The sequence below is a fragment of the Ceratina calcarata genome, unplaced genomic scaffold, assembly GCF_001652005.2.
Source record: "Ceratina calcarata isolate Rehan_Ccalc_2016 unplaced genomic scaffold, ASM165200v1 scaffold40.2, whole genome shotgun sequence".
NCBI lineage: Eukaryota > Metazoa > Arthropoda > Insecta > Hymenoptera > Apidae > Ceratina > Ceratina calcarata.
The window spans coordinates 61,288-80,214 of NW_017163422.1; the positions used below are offsets into that span (position 1 = coordinate 61,288).

At 46.1% G+C, this 18,927-nt stretch overlaps 1 protein-coding gene across 3 annotated transcripts in view; it reads left to right on the plus strand.

The window, feature by feature from the left end:
* LOC108626451 (amyloid beta A4 precursor protein-binding family B member 1-interacting protein) overlaps positions 1–18,927 on the plus strand; it is a 122,791-nt gene that overhangs the window by 50,091 nt on the left and 53,773 nt on the right. The window contains exon 1 of one of the 3 annotated variants that reach the window (XM_026814802.1): positions 6,545–7,872. The exons of 1 other annotated variant lie outside the window; for it this stretch is intronic. In XM_026814802.1, the coding sequence (XP_026670603.1) occupies positions 7,690–7,872 (183 nt within the window). In that variant the 5' untranslated portion in view covers positions 6,545–7,689. Of the gene's footprint in view, positions 1–6,544; positions 7,873–17,864; positions 18,789–18,927 lie in introns of those variants that run through there. One more of the 3 variants, XM_018027111.2, reaches the window with a different exon arrangement.

The following is an 18,927-nucleotide window of genomic DNA, read 5'->3' on the forward strand; positions in this document are numbered from 1 at the left end:
GTTCTTTGAATAGAAAACTTTTCTCTGGAACGTGAGGACGAATCGATTTCCATTTCTTTCCTTTCACGTGAGCTAGCGAAGAAAATCGAATAGGGAACTCCTATCGGAGATCGGCAACACGTCCCGTTTGCCATCTGTTGCGCATCCTATCTTTTTCGGGATCTGTAGAACAATCGAAAATATTACCGCCGCGGAAACTCTCGAGGATCTCTTTAGCCCTGCTTAAAATTCATGAAGCGATTCCCCATTATGCGAGTGTTCTACATTATTAGAGATTGGAGATTAGGACTGGATGCATTATTCATTGTTAGTCAAGGATACGTATCATTGCTCTGATGTTATCGTGAAAATCCGGCGCTTCACCTTAAATGAAAGCAATTTTATTTACTTTAAGTATCAAAAACTGTTTAAAGATAATCAAGAATTTTTTTGAAAAACCCATGTCATTGACGTTGGATAAAAATATGTAGTCACAGATTTTGTATCAGAAAAAATAATTTAGACTCAGAAATCATACAGTTTTCTAATGAAAAATCTGAAAGTTATTAAACAACGGGATCACGAATAGCTTTTAAAGAGAATGCTCATCTCGAGACGGATGGAGGGTTCGAGAAATGAGAGCGATGATGCGCCGCTTTAAGTGCGTTCATCGTCGTGTGCTCGGTACCTGTATTCATGAAACCCACACTCTCAACACCTCCAGAACGGGGGAAGCCTTCCGTCACCGTACATACGTATAGAAGCTACAAAAAGTATTGCCATACATTCTCGCACTTTTTAATCGAGGTTTACATTTAATTAACAATTTATTATTTTTAGCTCTCCGTAAATTATTTAGATCTTTGACGAATTTGTATATATATATTTTTTAAATAATATTTGTGGTGGAAAATTCTAAATGCGTTTGTTTAATGATTAAAAATATGTTACAATTAAATGATCGGATATTTAATATTTTTCAGTGTTACTAAACGAAAATAAGTATAGTCTTGTGTCAATACTTTTCGTAGTTACTATATGTGTGCGACGTCCGCGTCGTCCTTTGGGTTGCAGCTGCCTCTCGTAGCTGCAGCACGTGTTCCTCTTCACCGGGGCAGGTGGTTGGCGTCGTTAAGCAATCGCCTCCCCCTCGACGAAGGCTGAGATTTGAACGTGGCACGATCGGCCCCAACAAGAATAAAATCTTTATAACGGAGAACTAAAAAGGGAGGAAAAGGAAGAAAAAGAGTGAGAGAAGAGAAAAGTGGTCCAGCACGAGGCAAGGAGGAAGGGAAAAGGTGTCCGAGATCCGATAGGATGAAAAAGTAGCTGAAGATCATTGACGATTTATATCGAGAAAGATTATACTACATTGTCAGCGAATATTCGATCATTAAGTAATTTTATGATCATTTCTTAATAAGTGATCAAAGTTTACAACAAGAGTGATTGTAAAAAAGCTTTGAAATTTCGACGAAAATCTTCATCTATGATTTTGTAATAAATTAAAAATTCTGAATATTGTCTCTACGAAATATCGAGTCGAGCGACAAGTGAACACAAACGAAGGGGTGCGAAATAAGCTGAAGACGCCGTCCCCTGAGAATGTGTGTGTGTATGCGCGTCACACATCCTGGCGTACGTGAATCACGGTAGAAAAAGGAAACGGTGAACAAGAGGAAGGACGGGGACGAAGGAAAACGGGGAAGAGGGACGGAGCAAGAAGCAGGTGATACCGGAGATCTGCTTCTCGCTCGTGACCGGTTCCTGGATCATGGATACGCGGTTTACTGCCGCTTAATAAGCTGTAATAAGGAGTGCCGGTACCCCTCGCCACTCGATATTCCATACGCGATAAATCTCACCGGCGTGCTCGTAACGTGGACCGCGTTCGGTCCCGTAACCACGGGATGAGCAGGTGGTCTCTTCGCGGGCTCGTTTTCGACTCCGATGACGCTGATGCGTCTGCGGCCTCTTCTAACGAGCCTTCCAGAACTGTCTTCTCCTGGCCCGTCATGCTTTTTTATTTGTTCTCCCATCTATCGTCACGGACGAACAACGCGACTGATGATTCTTTCGAGACATCTTAGATGTACAGATGATTAGAAAAAAAGTCAAACGCGTCATTTAAGAAAATTAAAAAGAATATTATGAAATACGAGAAAAAGATATAAAACGCGTGGAGCAAAATTTGGTATAATTGTCCAGATTGAGACAAGTCACCCAGTTGACGGAACACTTGTTAACCAGCGTGGCTCGTATACACACTCGAGTACCTCGAAGCTCTCAATAATGCAACAAAGAATACGTGAATCACGGTAGAAAAAGGAAACGGTGAACAAGAGGAAGGACGGGGACGAAGGAAAACGGGGAAGAGGGACGGAGCAAGAAGCAGGTGATACCGGAGATCTGCTTCTCGCTCGTGACCGGTTCCTGGATCATGGATACGCGGTTTACTGCCGCTTAATAAGCTGTAATAAGGAGTGCCGGTACCCCTCGCCACTCGATATTCCATACGCGATAAATCTCACCGGCGTGCTCGTAACGTGGACCGCGTTCGGTCCCGTAACCACGGGATGAGCAGGTGGTCTCTTCGCGGGCTCGTTTTCGACTCCGATGACGCTGATGCGTCTGCGGCCTCTTCTAACGAGCCTTCCAGAACTGTCTTCTCCTGGCCCGTCATGCTTTTTTATTTGTTCTCCCATCTATCGTCACGGACGAACAACGCGACTGATGATTCTTTCGAGACATCTTAGATGTACAGATGATTAGAAAAAAAGTCAAACGCGTCATTTAAGAAAATTAAAAAGAATATTATGAAATACGAGAAAAAGATATAAAACGCGTGGAGCAAAATTTGGTATAATTGTCCAGATTGAGACAAGTCACCCAGTTGACGGAACACTTGTTAACCAGCGTGGCTCGTATACACACTCGAGTACCTCGAAGCTCTCAATAATGCAACAAAGAAGACCCGACCGTCTCGTAAAGCGGCTTCAGAGATGTTATGAACAATAAACGGACAGTAAAGGGATCGGGAGCCTAAACCGGGAGAATTGGATTCGCAATAAATTTCACTTTTTGGGTCAGCAGCGACGCAGGGTTCAGGCTCGTTTCCCGACGCGATCTCTCGCTTATCGCCGGGTTTGATCGGAGTCTAACGACATAAAGGCTGCCTACTCTCGCCGCTCTAAATAGGGGCGGTCCTCCACCCTCGTGTCTGCGTCGATTCCTCGGGGATCCTTTCGGAGGCGACCTCGACAAAAAGCCTCTTCCTTCCAGTCTCTCTCTTTCCAAGGACTCGACTCGTGGCTCTACCGCGACGGGGCAGAAGGGCCACAGGAAAGATAGATTTTTCTTCCTTTCTTCTCTCGGCTTCTTTCTTTCTTTGGTAAATCAGATGCAGTCTCGCCTCTCGTCGCAGCGGCCGTGCAACAGTTGGCCAGGAGGAAACATCTGTCGGTCGTGGCGCATGCGTACCCTTCAGGTAAAACCTGCGACCTAACAGGGATTCTCAAATTTTTCATCCGGCTCTTTGAGATCGTTTTAGAGATCGAGAGATTAGTTTGCGGACCAGATATTACTTCGCGAAATTCTGTTCAATCGTTGAACCGATTAAGGAAATTATTTCCTATCTTGAATAATTGACATTTGAACAGATTTTCTAACAACGATTAAAAAACTTGTAAACGGTAATACGCTTTTCGATAGTTCGACAACTGTTCTTAGCGAGCCACGCGCAATCGTCTCGTCGCGGGCACTCGTCACAGTTGTGACTCCGTAATTACGAATCTCGACGATCGTTGCCGTAATAACGAGCGCAGCAACTGACAATTATTGAGGTAGAGAAACTGAAGTTGCAATTACCTGTGTAATTGAAGAAAGAACAATCCCATTCGCGTTTTAAGAGCTCGATTACTCGTTAGGTACGAAACGGGACGTTTTGACGTTCGGCTAATTGCTGGCAAGCTCTTCCGGTCGCCTTTCGCGCGTGATAGGTTTATTGCTGAGAAGTACCTAAGTGACTGATTCCATTGCTGTGGTAGCTGTTTCATGTTGGATTTTTTACTCGTTCGAAACGGGTAGTTTTAGAACCGGATGTTTGCTCGGTAAATCTATACTCCGTAAATTATTCATAATCGTTCTTATGACATTCAATGATATTAGAAATATTCCTATATTTTTGCGAACATTCAAATAATCGCGATGTTTGTTTCGTTAGGGTAGCGATGATTCACGGGAAAATTGCATATCTGCAATTTCTGACGCGAAGGGTGCATGAAACACCCTCGTTACGATTGTCCCACGCTTGTGTGCAGCGTGTATAATCGTCATTGCAATTCTGATGCAAATTCACTGGTCACTCTGCCTTTATATTAGTCATCGAGCGTCGACGACTACGACGGTGGTCAACTTGGTACGAGTTTGCAGTTTAAATTGCAACCCGGGGCAAAAATGACGGCAAGCTAAATTACGGGCGGAAAAGATAATCGTACCGCCGCATGTTATTCGGCGCGAATAAAGTTGCCTGGCACCGAGTTGCACGCTAATTTATATCGGAGGCGTACCCGTTTTCATAAATTCGCTAACCCTCCAGCTCCTAGGCTCTATAGTTACGTTTGATTGCTTTCGTTTGGAAAGTTAGGAAGCTAACGTTCGATCCTCGACGTTTTTCTCCTCGACTAATTAGAGTGATATTAGTCTCACGTTGTAAGTGTTTACCGGTCGTTACGAGCTTTGAATGTACTTTTTTCTTGGCTCGAGTGAAAAGCTGATGTAAGAGTAGAAATCTCTCATATTCGTTTATCTATTTGAAAGAAATTAATCGTTTCCGCGAGAACGAAGTCAATGATAAATCTCCTGCAACATTTACACTTTTCATCTTTCGTTTTCATTACTGCAAATTAAGTTCGTATATTTTATTTTCACAATGTTCTGTCCGTCGTGCTCGCAACGAGGACAGGAAGCGTTCTATCCTTCTGCTCAATGAGCAGTGATCATGGGTAGAGGAAGCAGGGAAATAATAGGTTTTCGTCGACGCGAGAAATTACCGGCTCCGGGTATCGGTTGAAACCGCAGATATTCGCGCGCGAAAAGAGCCTTCGGTCTCGATATTAATAGCGATAATCAGTAACGTTACACAACGTGACAGATGTCCCCGTGCCGATGTATCTCGCATCGCTTGACCTACATTCAGTCAGGCATGGTCTTTAATACGACACATTTCAAGATGTTATAATGCATAAAGAAAATTGAAAACATTTATCATTTATTTATTGCTCAATTATATTAACGTTTCTGATTATTCTATGAATTTATAAAATATGAATGAATATGAAAGAAGATATTTAAAGATCGTAATATAAAATTTGATCCAAGCAATTGTGACGTAAGTTACACGGACGGTGAAAAATTTGTCGAGTGACGATGGTATCGCGTTGACGATGCCACAATAGATCCTTGGGACAAGAAAGAGCGTCGATTCTGAAATTCAAGAGCGCGAACTGGGTCATCTGAATCGCGATACTTCCTCGTATTTTTTTCCCTCCACGTAGAGGTAAGACCCGCAACGAGTCCTTCGAAGTTATCTCACTCGTAGGCGTGCCTCCCGCGAATCTGTTCCGTTGTGTAACGAAGAATTTCCCAGAGGATGTGGAACGAGCCGCTTTGTTCGAGCCGTTGCGAGTAAAAGAACCCACTTTGAACTTGGCTGAGATTCTCGGTAACAATGGCCAATGACGGTGCTTCCGCGGCGCTAATTAAGCGATCGTTCCAGACGTGAAACGACGAAATTACACGAGTTAATTGCAAGGCAAACGCGGTTCTTCGGTCGGACGTTAGATGAACATTTCATTGTTCATATCTAATCACGCAATTTTTCTTAATCAGAGATTCTTCACTATGTCCGTTTAGCAACAGAAATGATTATTTATATATAATATATTTATTATTTATTACCAGGAAAACGGCTGTGCATTGAAGTAGGTATTTCATTAAGCGAGAAAGTTGTTATTACAATTACGACTAGATAGTCGTCGATAAATGGCGTAATAATATATTGCAGTAAGACACGAAAACCTTGTCAGGTTGAAATACAACTTTCCGATAACTGATTGCTCCTAGCGCGCATACCGTGTTCTTCATGCAAGATTAGAATCCTAAATCACTTTGAATCGTCAATACTTCACGATGACATAACTAGAAAATGATCCTTGATAAACATCTACCTTGGAAACGTATAAAAATATGTAGAGTCAATATGTGTTCGTATTGTTCAGAAAATAATTGAAGATCGTGTCCCTGATAGAACGATACCGATTTTACGAGTTCGCGAACTCGTCTTTCCAGAGCATAATCGAGACAAAGACACGGAACGGAAAGGTGTGTCGGGGAAGGGTGGGGAGGGTTCTGCAAAAAACGAAAAGGAGAGGATTTTGAGAAACACTGCGTATCTGTGCCGAGCGCCACGCGACCAGGTCGTCCGGTCGGGCCGGGTGCCGGGTGTTGTTGAAATCAACGTGGTGGGGTTCCTTCGACGACCACAACCGTGGCCTTATGCCTTCAGTCGACTCTCGGCTCTCACTGCGACTCGAGCTGGCTGAGATTCCGTTAATTAACCATTCCGTGTAATCCGCAACCGGGGGCCGTGCATTAGCGGCAGGTGAGCTGTTACCGCGATCGGTATCTAATTACCCGTGCAAGAAATCGGTCATCCGAAAAAGAAGATCACACCGCGAGATATCGTTTCGTAGAGGAACCACAGAAGGACAGTCGTCGCGTTCAATGGAAATTAATTATCGATCGCAATAATCACGAGAGGATAAATTGATTCGATGAAGGAGACATAAAAATCAGATCATCAGGTCCGATCAGGAGGATTCGACAATCGAAAACGATACGTAGTGCTTGTATGGTTATCGTGATAAAAGACACTGTTTCAAAACCGTGAACCCGTTCTCGGTGAACCCCGTCGTGAGCCGGAGTCGCGCGACCGTCACGGTCGATCCAGAGATCGATAGTCGACCAGTTCCTTTTACCGGTCGATCACCTCGTTCCCGCTCGGAACGGAGAATCGGTCGCGGTGCGCCGTGGGACGTACACGCCGCGTACGCGTCGCCGGCCGTTTAATTAGTAGGTGGGTGCCGCGACAGAGCCGAGGAGGCTGGAGCGAGCGTCGTGGAAGCCGCAACGAGAGGTCCGAACAGAAGAAAAAGAAAACGGAACGCAAAGAGATGCCGAAAGCGGTGGGAGAACGATTTAGAGGAGCAGAAGAGAGCATCGAGAAATAAAAGAGGCGAGAAGAGTAGTCGGTTGAGCGGCGCGGAGCCGGAGGAGACAGTTAAATAGATGCAGGAATCTGTACGCGGCGCCATGCTGCTGTGAGCGAGAAAAAATATTCAGTTTTCCGTGTGTTCGTTCGTGTACGTGGATGGAACATAGGAATCCCAGGAGCGTATCAGTCAACGCGTTTGCAACCGGTTAAAGGGACGCGAATCCGCTCGAGGAGCAGTCCGCCGCCGCTCCAGGGACGTTAACCCGTTCGGACAGTTAGGAAGACACGTTCGCGAGGAGCGAGTGGAACAGGAAGGTCTCGGAGATTTACAGATGATCGCGTGAATCCGCGAGATATCGGCGGTCTCCATCCGACGAGCCTCGTCGGCCAGTGACTGTTTTCATTTCTCTTAACGGTGAACGACTGTCGAACGAAACATGTTGTGCGGTACGTTCAAGAAGAAGAGGAGGCACCCCGGTGACGAGTACCGATTGGTCCGATCGAACACCATGCCCAGAATCGTCCTGTCGTCGAAGGAGGGTAGCCTGGTCTCGGTACGGAGAACAAAGTCCTCGAGGGTGGCCGCTCGTCCCCCGCATCTCAGGGATCTTCTGCACATGGTAAGCGAACCGTGGAATAAGCGCGATCTCGCGCTGCGATTCGCGGCTACGTGACTTCGCGATATTTTCCTATCGGGATAAAATCGACCTCGAAGCGAGTCCGTCGAAGGACTCGCCGTGGCGGGAGAAAACATGGCTGCATGATTCTCGCCTTCGCGTTGTCCTTTACGGTGTACTGGTTTATCCTGGCTGATGCGAAAAGAAACGAGAAATTTTTTGTATAGATAGAAGCGGGAGAACTACAAGTCAAATGCTATTTACAACGTTCTATCGCACGATGTATTCTTGTATTGAATTGATCTTTTCTGTCTGAGTACGCGGAATTCAAACTGGCATGTTTGAATGCGCATGGGACGATGCGGGTCAGGTGCGTTTTATTGTGTTCCATTAATCGTAAGAACATCGGCACACATATATCTTACTCGTAGTTCCATCGTTTAGAAGCAGCTGTTTGAATACGGACAAACAGTTTCGCCCGTGTAACAGTTGCTATCCGGCGATCGATTTGAATAAAATAAAAGTCGCTACGATCATAACAGGCAGAGACACGTGAATCATCGACGCTCCCACGAAATTTACATTTATATATTTAATTAATAAACAATAGATATTAGATGACTGGAAAAACAAGAATCGACTGGTGAAACCTGGAAAGAGTCACTTAGCGATTATCTATTGGCGCGGTGTTTCGCTCGGTATTCATGTCGATCCGACAATAAGGGGTCTTCGATCCGGCCAGTCGATTGCTTCTCGTAGGACCCGGACCGTCTCTCGAATCTACATACATGAATGCGAATGCGTCATGCCGTTTACATATGTATGCACGCGACATATCCTGCGACGGGCGTGTATATATACTGCGTGCGTTCCCTTGCATAATTTACGACACCGTGTGCGAACACGTTCAGAAGCGCGGTTAAACGCTCAAGCCGGTAGAATTGCTCTGTTTGCCGGTGATGTATGTACAGCTAGAGAGAGCAATCGGTGATCGATTCGAGTCGATCTACTGATCCTACCTATGTAGGTGCAAAGTGTCCTAATCGTGCGGGAAACGCACCGTCCTATTAGCTTTTGCCAATTGAGCTGTGTACTTACTTGGTTGCAATCGAAGCTGCCGAATCGAGGAGATGATCAGAGGCTGATTGCACAGATTCTATCAGAGCGACGATTGTTTGAAATAAGGTGATTCGTTTTACAAACGAAATCACTTTGAAACCTTAGATCGGTTCGACTTCTGAGCGGTTCAAATATAGAACGAGCCGAGGGAGCTTTTGAGAATCTTTCGCAATGGTATTCTACTAGGACCGAAAAACTAATTAGTCGCAAACACGTGGAGATCGTTTACCAACGAAATCAAAGCTCCCGTTCGGGAAGCCGCTGGCTGATAACCTTCCGAGAGAAAAAGTCGTAAGAATCCCAAAGGGAGTAAAACGAAGACGACAGGTATGTTGCAGCGTGCAGAAATTTGGCACGCCTTCCGAGAAGCGGCGTGGACGCCCGGTTATAGGATCGTTTCACAGCAAAATACGGAGTCAGGGGCTGGGTGGTATCGATCGGCGGATCGCACGGGTCCGGTCACGATCGCCTGGTGGCTCATTCGCCTCGTGTTCGTCGTCTTTGTCGTCGTCGCCATTCCCGAAACTCCCGGTGTTTCTTTTTCGGTCTAAATCCGGCCACGGAGGCGCCTGTGCTCGCTCGCAGAAGTCGCCACGAGATACCCCTGAAAGAGGGAGGGAGAGAGAGAGATAGATACCGAAAGGAGGCTGTGCGAGCCACCTTCCCGAGATGTTCGCCTTATAAGGCCTCCTTCGGGTGCCCGGCACGTCCATTAGAAATCCTTTGTCGTCCCGACCTCTTTTTCCGGACGGATTCTCGAGGGCATTTCGTCGCCGGGACAGAATTCGCGGCCCAAACCGTGGATCGCTGGAAGGTCGTTCGTTCGCGTTGGAGCAACGCGCAAAAGAGTTTTTATGATAATGAGAAACCGAGGCCGTTCTTTGTCCACTTGAGAGAATTACCCGGTGAGAGAAAAGTGATAGCATCGTCGAAGAAACGCGACCTGGATGAGTCTCGTAACACCGTGGAACTAGGTTCCTTCGCGAGATGAGTCTTTTCACGGGAGAAGATCTTTGCCAGGCTCCTCGGGGAGATCGGTGAACTGGTCCTTTGTCGAGACCACTAGGTATTGTCCGGGGTTAACCTCTTTCGTGCTGCTCTTCGGTTGGTTCATTAATCATCACGTTTGATATTTCAACGCCGCGTCCCAATTGACGACGGTTCATCAAAACTTAGAGATATTTACGAATCAGATACATAAATGTGCCTGCATCATGCTACGAAATTCGTTATAATTTTAAGACGATACTTTTAATATGTAGATCTTCTCTTGAATACTATCGCAGAAAATTGTTTCGAGTTTAGATAATAAACTCTCCCAACGGCCTTCGTTGCGATGTAATCGCCACCGCCTTTCACTATTGGACGTCGAACGAGTTTTCAGTACCCCGTTCAATTGGTACCAGCAGGAAATTCAAACACGCCGAATGACGATTGAATTCGATCTCCGGACGAGCCATTTTTCGATTCATTCGGAGCGAAACGCGTGCGGTGAACACGCGGTTTCGTCCCAATGGCAATTTGTGTACCCGTTCGTTCTTCGGTGCCCATTTTTGTTCCCCCCTTTTTGCTCGTTCCATTCTTCCTCCCTTTTTCCCTTTCTTCTCCGACTTGGTCCTCTTTCGCTGGAATCCCGACTCCCACCCCAGGACTCGCGAAATATCTCAACGCATTCCTGCGCATCGTGCAGGGTCCGATTCGTGCCCTCCTGCTGGTCTTAAGGTCCTGTTAGGACTTCTCTGGACCACGTAAGATCGCTTAGAATCAATAAAATAGAGTTTGATTAAAAATTAAAAAATATTCACGAGATGCGGAAGTTCTTGAAATTACATGTCTATCATTTAAATACATAATTGAAGATACACATAGCTGTTCTTTTCACTGACAGTGTTTAACAATACAATGCTTTCTCTTACCCACGGAAACAAAAACCCGGTAATAGCTTACATTAGATTAGACATCTTATGATCTCATAACGAGGAACATTTTTTCTTCATATTTTCCAACTGTTCTCACCTAAGGGGAACGACTTAATTCCTCTAATCAATAGCAAACGTCGTCGGTCCCGTTCTGAGATTTTCTCAGTTGATTTTACACGAGACGCCTTTGAGCGCTCTGTAAGTCACCCTATTAGCATCTGAACGGTACCGAGATAGCGTTTTCTTGAAAATTGCGTGATGACCAATTCAGCATATTTCATGCCAGACACAGAATTATTGCGGTCGTCGAACTGCGATTACAGCAACGACCTATATTTCGTTATCATTGTCGTTTAAGTCAATTACGTTCCTCCGTTTCAGCGATAACACGATCTTTCTATGAGTCGATTTTTATAAACAAGTTTGGTAAGAAAGTAAAGGGTTCGACGTAATTTATCACTTTAGATTATTAATTGAAGATAAAATGTTCGTAACATAGCAGATTAGTTCGAAGCAAAGATGCTACGCGTCGTTGTCGCATCGTCTAAACGCGATTTTATTACAGTCGGCCGATTCGTTTGACTCTATTCGTTGTAGCGAGTTCTTCTTCTCGCGCGCTCTCCTCTAGATTGGTTTACGCCGGTTTCAATTTGTGACGCCGTCCGCGAACCTTCTTCTAATTACAACTAATTAGAGCCGATGCCGTAAGTGTCGGCGAGTTCTCTGCTCGTTCGCTGAGAGGAATTCCCTTGCCTATTGGCGTCGTCTCGTTTCCAGGAATGTCACTTTATCCAGAAACGGGACACACTCCCTGAAACGGATACTGGCGCTTCTCTTGGCTCACGTTCGCGTTCGGTCCGACACATATTTCGCGCATCAGTAATTTAGATCAGAATTCTTAGAACACAAAATGCTTCAGGTGTTTTTTAATTTGAATTGTTCGAAAGTTCATTTCGATTTAAATTATTCTCGATTTCTGTATAGAAATAAAAAATAGCAGAATGTGCTATTGTAACTTGCACGGTGAAAAACATCATCGAAAATTCTGTTTCACGAAGCATTTTTCTGAGAACGAGTGAAAAGCCGGACAGGGTTGAAAGAAAGGATGAAAAGTGCTCGAGAGCGTTCGCTAAACGTTACAGGGGGAACAACGGGAAAACTCGGTCGCGGGAACAATCGTGTAACCCTTTCACGACTGCAAGAAGGTTTGCCAACGAATATGACGACTCTAGGCGAGGTTAAATCAGACCCAACGTGCGCGTTTTCACTGGGCGTGGTCGGCAGTGCAACGTGCTGCTCGATTTAATCCCCGTGACACAGGTACCGGGGCGGTTGCATCGAGAACCGCGTTACCGCGGTAAACTGTCGAATTCGCTGATCGATATCTCGTTAAATGAGCCGCTAAACCTGGACCGTGAAAACCGATCAACTTCTCCGCCACCGTTCTGTTTATCAGTGAAACGTAGAAAGCCTGTAATTCCGTTGCTACCGTGATTACGCTTAGCAAACCGTAAAACGTCGTTTTTGCAGTCAACCTACTCATTACTCGCGAATTATGTCAATTTTTCTATTACGCTGGTTTTTACGCTTCAAGTAACAGGGTTTGTAGAGATTCTTGGAACTAGAATTTGTAATCCTATAACATGCACTTATTCCATAGGCTAGTCGTTAATCGATTGTAAGACCAATTATTGTATGGATATGCAATACATGCATTTATGATATTTTTCCTTCTTGGACGTTATTTATGTACACATAGTTTTCGAATTAAACAATGCTAAACCAGCTCGGTCCTGCCGAGTGGTCGGCGCGAGGGAATCCTGAAAGGAAGCTGAAGTCCTGTCGTGGGATAGTCTCCGCTTCCCAGAGACCCTTTTGGCCTCGGTAAGCTCGTGGCGGCGTTTATTTCTCTTCCCTGTTCCCCCGTTCCCTCTCGTAGCCTCTGGTCGTTGCTTCTTTTCGCTGCGCTGCGCTGGCGAGAGATGTAAATCTTCCGAGATGAACTCTCTTGCCTCTTGCGTCAGCCGACGACTTCAAAGGTCCGAAAGTTTGGCCAGGATCGTGTACAGCTCCGTGGAACAATCGCGTGGGTCACAGTATCGTCTTGTTAAAAATGAAGAACGCGTTCTCTCGCTGTGCAGGGTTTGCGACGGAATTCGTGAGATTTGTGAAACGTCACTTTTTCGGAAGTCCGTAATTCTTCTTTCTTTCTAGCAGAATGGAATGGATTTGAAATACTTTTTTAAATCGTTTAGTAGCATTCATTGCTGATGAATAAAAGATGAGGACTGAGAATGATAAACAAAAGTCGTTATTATTATTCGATTCTAATATCGAAATTCTAATCTCTCATCTATCTTAGTACCATCTATCGCTATCGTGGCATCGCATCAGCGTGAACCGCTCGCCGGAACGGTATCGAAAGCGAGAAGAACCTAGGAAGCGCATTAGCTCACACCTTTGAAAAGTATGCAAGGAATTTTTTTAGTGTCTGACAACCACAGCTACGCACGCTCGATACAGACCCGTTGCTGAGAAGAGTCAAATACTAAGAGCACATATCATAGCGAGGAAGACAGTAGAGTTAAAGATTTCGAAACCGTGACTACTCGTTCGCACCTACCTCATCCGAGCGACGAATTTCTTGTAAACTCCCACGCGTATATGCCCGGGCGTCGAGGCCGGGGAGATTGTTCGAGAATACGCGAGGTTGGTCTTCCCTGTAGGTGCATTCAACTCTTGTCTCGGCGCGGCGTTGGTGGGGTTTAATGGGCAGCATGACGTTCCGTGAACACCGGCAATCATGACTTACGCGTATCGACGCGCGAGCGCGTACACTGCGTCGCGAATGCACGCGCGAACCACATAGGAGGACGGCGTATAATGCCACGGGAACGCTTCCAGTCGTGGCCTGTTTCAATTTAATGCACAATTGCTCGCTCGCCGTGCCTCGCTCCGCGTTTCCTTTCTTCGCCGATCGGTTGCTTCGTTGCCATGTAGACGTTTGCGTGCCGTGTCCGTGTGACCTGGTTGCGTTTTCAGGATAATGCAACGCCGCGGAATGGGCCCGTTGTTCATTGTACGCGCGACAGTATAACGTGCGATAGCTTTCTTCTGATACGATTTTCTAATGACATGCCAACAGGTTTAAGTTGGTTATTGATCAATTAGGTTAATGTTTAACGGGTTTGTAATGTAAATACGATTAAATATCGTATGGGACACGAAATATTGAATTTCTGAAATTCGTATGCGATTTGTAATGAAGCGTAAGCTTGTGTGTGTGACGATCTCTTTATTTTTTAATCTAATTTTAATCCCAAATATTTATTAGAAAATTGAAATGAAAGAAAGTACAAAATATCCGAGTAGAACCCCGCACATGAATCCATCATGTTGACACGGCTGTATTCCTTAAAAGGTTGAAACTCAGATTTTAAAATTCAATGGAATGTTCGTAGTATCTCAACGATTTTATGAATATTCGATTGTTCCTTTTATCTCTCTTATGAATCGCTATTGACAATCGAACGATTGTATCGAACGGCGAACAGGAAACTCCATTATAAATTATCAGGAGATTTCTTCCAACCGCGGTATGGTTCTCGGGAAACCGCTATTCCCAGCCACCGATAATCAAGCGATAACGATCGTTCGTGTCCGGCGACGCGACGACGAGAGCGTGCTCGCACGACCGACTGCATTTGAATGAATTTTGCATGCACCGCGGTATCCCAGATTACGACCGCGAAGCACTGTTAATTGGTGCACGCGGCACGAGTTCGCCGCGTCAGGACGCGATCGGCCGGTGCGACTTCGCATTCTACTACTCCGTTTTGCGCGTCGGTTCCGAATTCTTCGCGCGGCTGAGATCGAGTGCGAGCACGATTATCTGTACACGGATAACTTAACTCATTAGCCGGTACGTGATTACCTGCCGGTCGATGCTAACGAACTACAAAAGACGTGAGCATTCATGTAAATTGGCCATTTTGCGTTAATTAAAAGATGACTTGAACTTCATTTATTCTCGGATTTATTTTAGGAATAGTAAGATTCAAATTCTTGTTTTAATCTGTTACACTTCATTTCGAAACGGTACCGAGCCAAGTGAGTTGAGCCGCAGTTGTAAATCTGAAAATTCTCGATATTTTGATATCGGGAGTGAAAACCTAGAGATTGAAAGAGTGATAACTGTCCAGGAAGATGAACATGAGCGTCGTTTAAATACCGATTTCGATATTGCTCCGATGTTTCATCCCTCTGTGTACAGGGTTGGTACCCTTCCGTTTGGTGGTCAGTCGCGTTGGCGACGATAACGCGGTTTGATCGCGTGTGCTCCGGTCGACTGGCAACATCATGGAATGGCAACGAACGCGGAGGCGAAATCAATTAACTTCGACCACGTGTGTGAACGTGGACGTGACCTCCTGGTTTCCCATTGTAGTGGAACCGTAGTAGTAGTAGTAGTAGTAGTAGTACAACCTACGGGTACGGTATTACCTACTCTACTCTACTGTACGTACGCTGTTACTAGTGTTACGTTACTATTACTATACGTGTACGTGTATGTATATGTATAGACAGCATTTTCCTGAACGAGCGCAGCCTATACCCGCGTACATTAGCCGCGTGGGTTGCCATGGGCAACCCATAACTAACACACGTTCCAGCATCACGTGTCTCTCCTTTCCGTCTCTCCCTTTCTCTCGTGATTCGCCAGGGCTGAATCTATTTAAGGTGCCTCGCTTTCTTTTTACAATTTTAATAGTTAATGTCTCATTAAACAAGATTATATTGCGAGAGCTTAATTGCGATAGAATTTCTATGAACCATGCAATTGGTTTTTTAATCATCTCATAATTATAAGATATACAAAATTCAAATAGCAAAATATGAACAATACCTTTGACTCTGTTTTTATTTTATTTTTAAAAAATATTTTTTCAAGCCATCAGATGCTTATTTATTATTTCGTATTTATCAAAAGAGTATAGTGAATAAGTTCGCAGCTAGTTACGATACTGGCGGCATTCTTCCTCGTCCCGTAAGTTATTCCCATCTTTTTTCAACGTGTATAGCTTCTTCGAGTGTCCATGTTCTTAGCATCGGGCTTGCTCCTTTTCTCGTCTTGTAGCTCTTATCATGGTATACTTGCCATTTTCCTTGTTCTGTCCCACTTCGTTCCACGATGGTACCGAGACCAGGGATGTACCGTGGTTCATTACGATCAAACGAAGCGCGGTTCACGGAAACGCGGCTTATGTAACGTTTCACGAATTCACAGGGGGTGAACCGTACTATCGATTATTCGAATTCTACTTTATCGTCTCCCCTATGTCCCTGCTTTCCAGCCTGAACTCAATTATTTCAAATGATAAACATCCAATTAGGAGATGTATGCGTCCGGACAAAAATGAACTTTCATGAAACATATTCATTGTTTCAAGCGAAATAAAATATTACAAAATAATAAACGTTACAATTGCATAATAATTTCACAAGTCCATCGTCATCGACCACTCACGAGAGTTCCGGTTTCAGCGAGTCGAGAGCTCTTTGATATGGTTTTGGACGAGATCCAAAATGCAGCGTCCACTTTCCATCGCATCGACGTAATCTTTCGCGTTCTCCGTGAATAACATCATCCTTGTCGGAAGGAGCTGTTCCACGCGAGCTTATCAACGATTTGTTTCGGCGAGAGAATCCGGGTCCCGTAAGCCCCGGCATAAAAAAACAAAATTCCCGGCGCTAGGAGAAACTCGCTATTTCTGGTATCCCTCGGGGCGTTAGATCCAGGGTCTCGACTGAAAACGGATCGTCCCTGAACTCGTAGCGACTCCACGCGAAAGGGAAGGGGTCATGGAACCGGCGTAGGGGGAGCGACCAAAGAGTCGAACAGAGACGAATGATCGGTTGGTGGGGGCGGGCGAAGGACGAGAGGGAGAGAAACGGGAACAGGGATGCTGCTCCTGAAAAGAGACAGGCCGCGAAGCGGGTGAAAGAGAAGCCCGTTTCTGGCCACCCTCGTTACGCGTCTTTTCTTTCTTGCTCTCTCTCTCTCTCTTCCTCGTTCGCCCGCTGCCGTCCAGGTACGGTCGCTGTTTTTCGTCCTGGTCGCGCGGGCGGAGACGTCGAGAAGAGAGGTCAAGCAGAAGCGCGAGAGAATAGCGACGGATGAAAAGAGGAATTCGAGGAGGACGGTGGAAATAGAGTCGAGACCGGCCGGAGCGACAGGGAAGCTGTATACGAAATGTAAAGAGGAACAGTGCGGTCGTGGAGCGGCAACGGTGTCGCGAGGAGGAGAAGGCGAAAGAGGGCGAGTTGGCAAAGAAACAGAAACGAACGCGACGGAGACGGAAAACGCGAGGCCAACAAAGGGCGGGATGAAGACGGTGTAAGGCGTAAGGGCACACAGCAGCAGCAGCAGCAGCAGCACCGATAGAGGTGCATGCAGCGGTTCTGGAGCAGAGGAACCAAGACGGAACTACGTCACAGCGGTGGAGAGAAAGAAGAAATTAAAGGGAGAGAGAGGATCGAGGACGGAAGAAGGACGAACGCGGGCGTCTGACGAATCGCTGAACAAGGATGGAAGATGCGTTGTGCCCATGACGGACCGAGAAGCAATCACGGAGAAAGAGGAAGGGAAATATGGTGAAGAGCGCTAGGGAGAGGAAACGCGGCGGATGATTCAGTGAAAAAGAGGGAGAGTGAGCAACCGCGAGATCTTGGAGCGTCAAAGAGAGAAAGTAGACTCCGCCGGCCGAAAAGAGAGGGAGAACGCAGACCGTGGTGCCGTGGTGCGCCTTTGGGTGAAACAGAGGGAAAGAGAGAGAGAGAGAAAAAGAGAGCGAGAGAGAGAGAGAAACACTGTACGAGAGAAGGGAGTCAGCAAGGGACGAGACGGAGTTCGTCCACCGAGCCGCCTCCATACCACCTCCAGCATTCCCGGCCTGCACACACAGTTGCAGCTGCACCGCCGCCGTGGCTCGCTCGTGTGCACATGCGAGACTGCGCGCGCGTTCGTCTCTCGCTCGCAATCATCTCTCACCGGTAGGCTCAACGTTAACGACGCGTTCCCTTCAGCCGTGGACATCGAGACGTATCGCGTGTGAAGTTTTCACCTCGATTGGAGTGTGTCGCGACCCGGAGACGATAGCTTTCCCTCTCGCGACCATCGCGCGGAGAAGATCTCTGCGAACCCTGCCAACATCTCTGGACGTAGTGTTTCGAAGGACTTCTACACGTGAAAATACGATTTCTTAAAAACGTTTACGAGACACGCAAGATAATTGGATAGTTCAGTAGCAACGGTATCGGTCGATCAGTGTAGGAAGTAACTTTTTGGAGCGCGATCCGCGGTTATCGAAGCACACAGGGTCGGTGCACGTGCATCCGTGGCCCGGTGTACGCTACTATCAAGAATTCGATCGCGGGCAGAACTCGATACCTCGTTAGTGCCACGGATACTTTACCCACGGCCCACGGCTGGTTAGAAGAGCTTTGACATTTGCCAAATGTCAGCAGCAGCCGCTAGCGGAGTGGCTTCCGCGTAACCGGAGCGTGGCCCGTGATAAACGATAAGGACAAGCGGCCGTCATAATACGTTTCAGTGGTTTGATTTCGCGGCACTTCGCCCTGATTCATCGTGACCGATCGAACTCCGGGAGACATGTGATCCCGTGCGTGGGAACAAAACGAGGAGTTTGATAGCGCGAGGAACCGTCGACTCGCTGGTCAGACAGTGAGACGGGTACGAAAATGGACTGGATGAGGAGGCAGGACGTCAAGGAGGAGTCACCGGAAACTCCTACCGCTTTGACACCGGATGAACCTGACGAGTGCTACTTCGAGGAAGACACATCGATAGACGAGGGCATGGTACGTGATTCGCGTGATCGTTACTCAATCATTCGCTACTATCTCTCTATATGTATTTATAACACATGAATCATTCTGTTGAATGAGAAGTTTAATAACCGCGATTTTAAAAGTGAGTTATTATAACGACAGACGCATT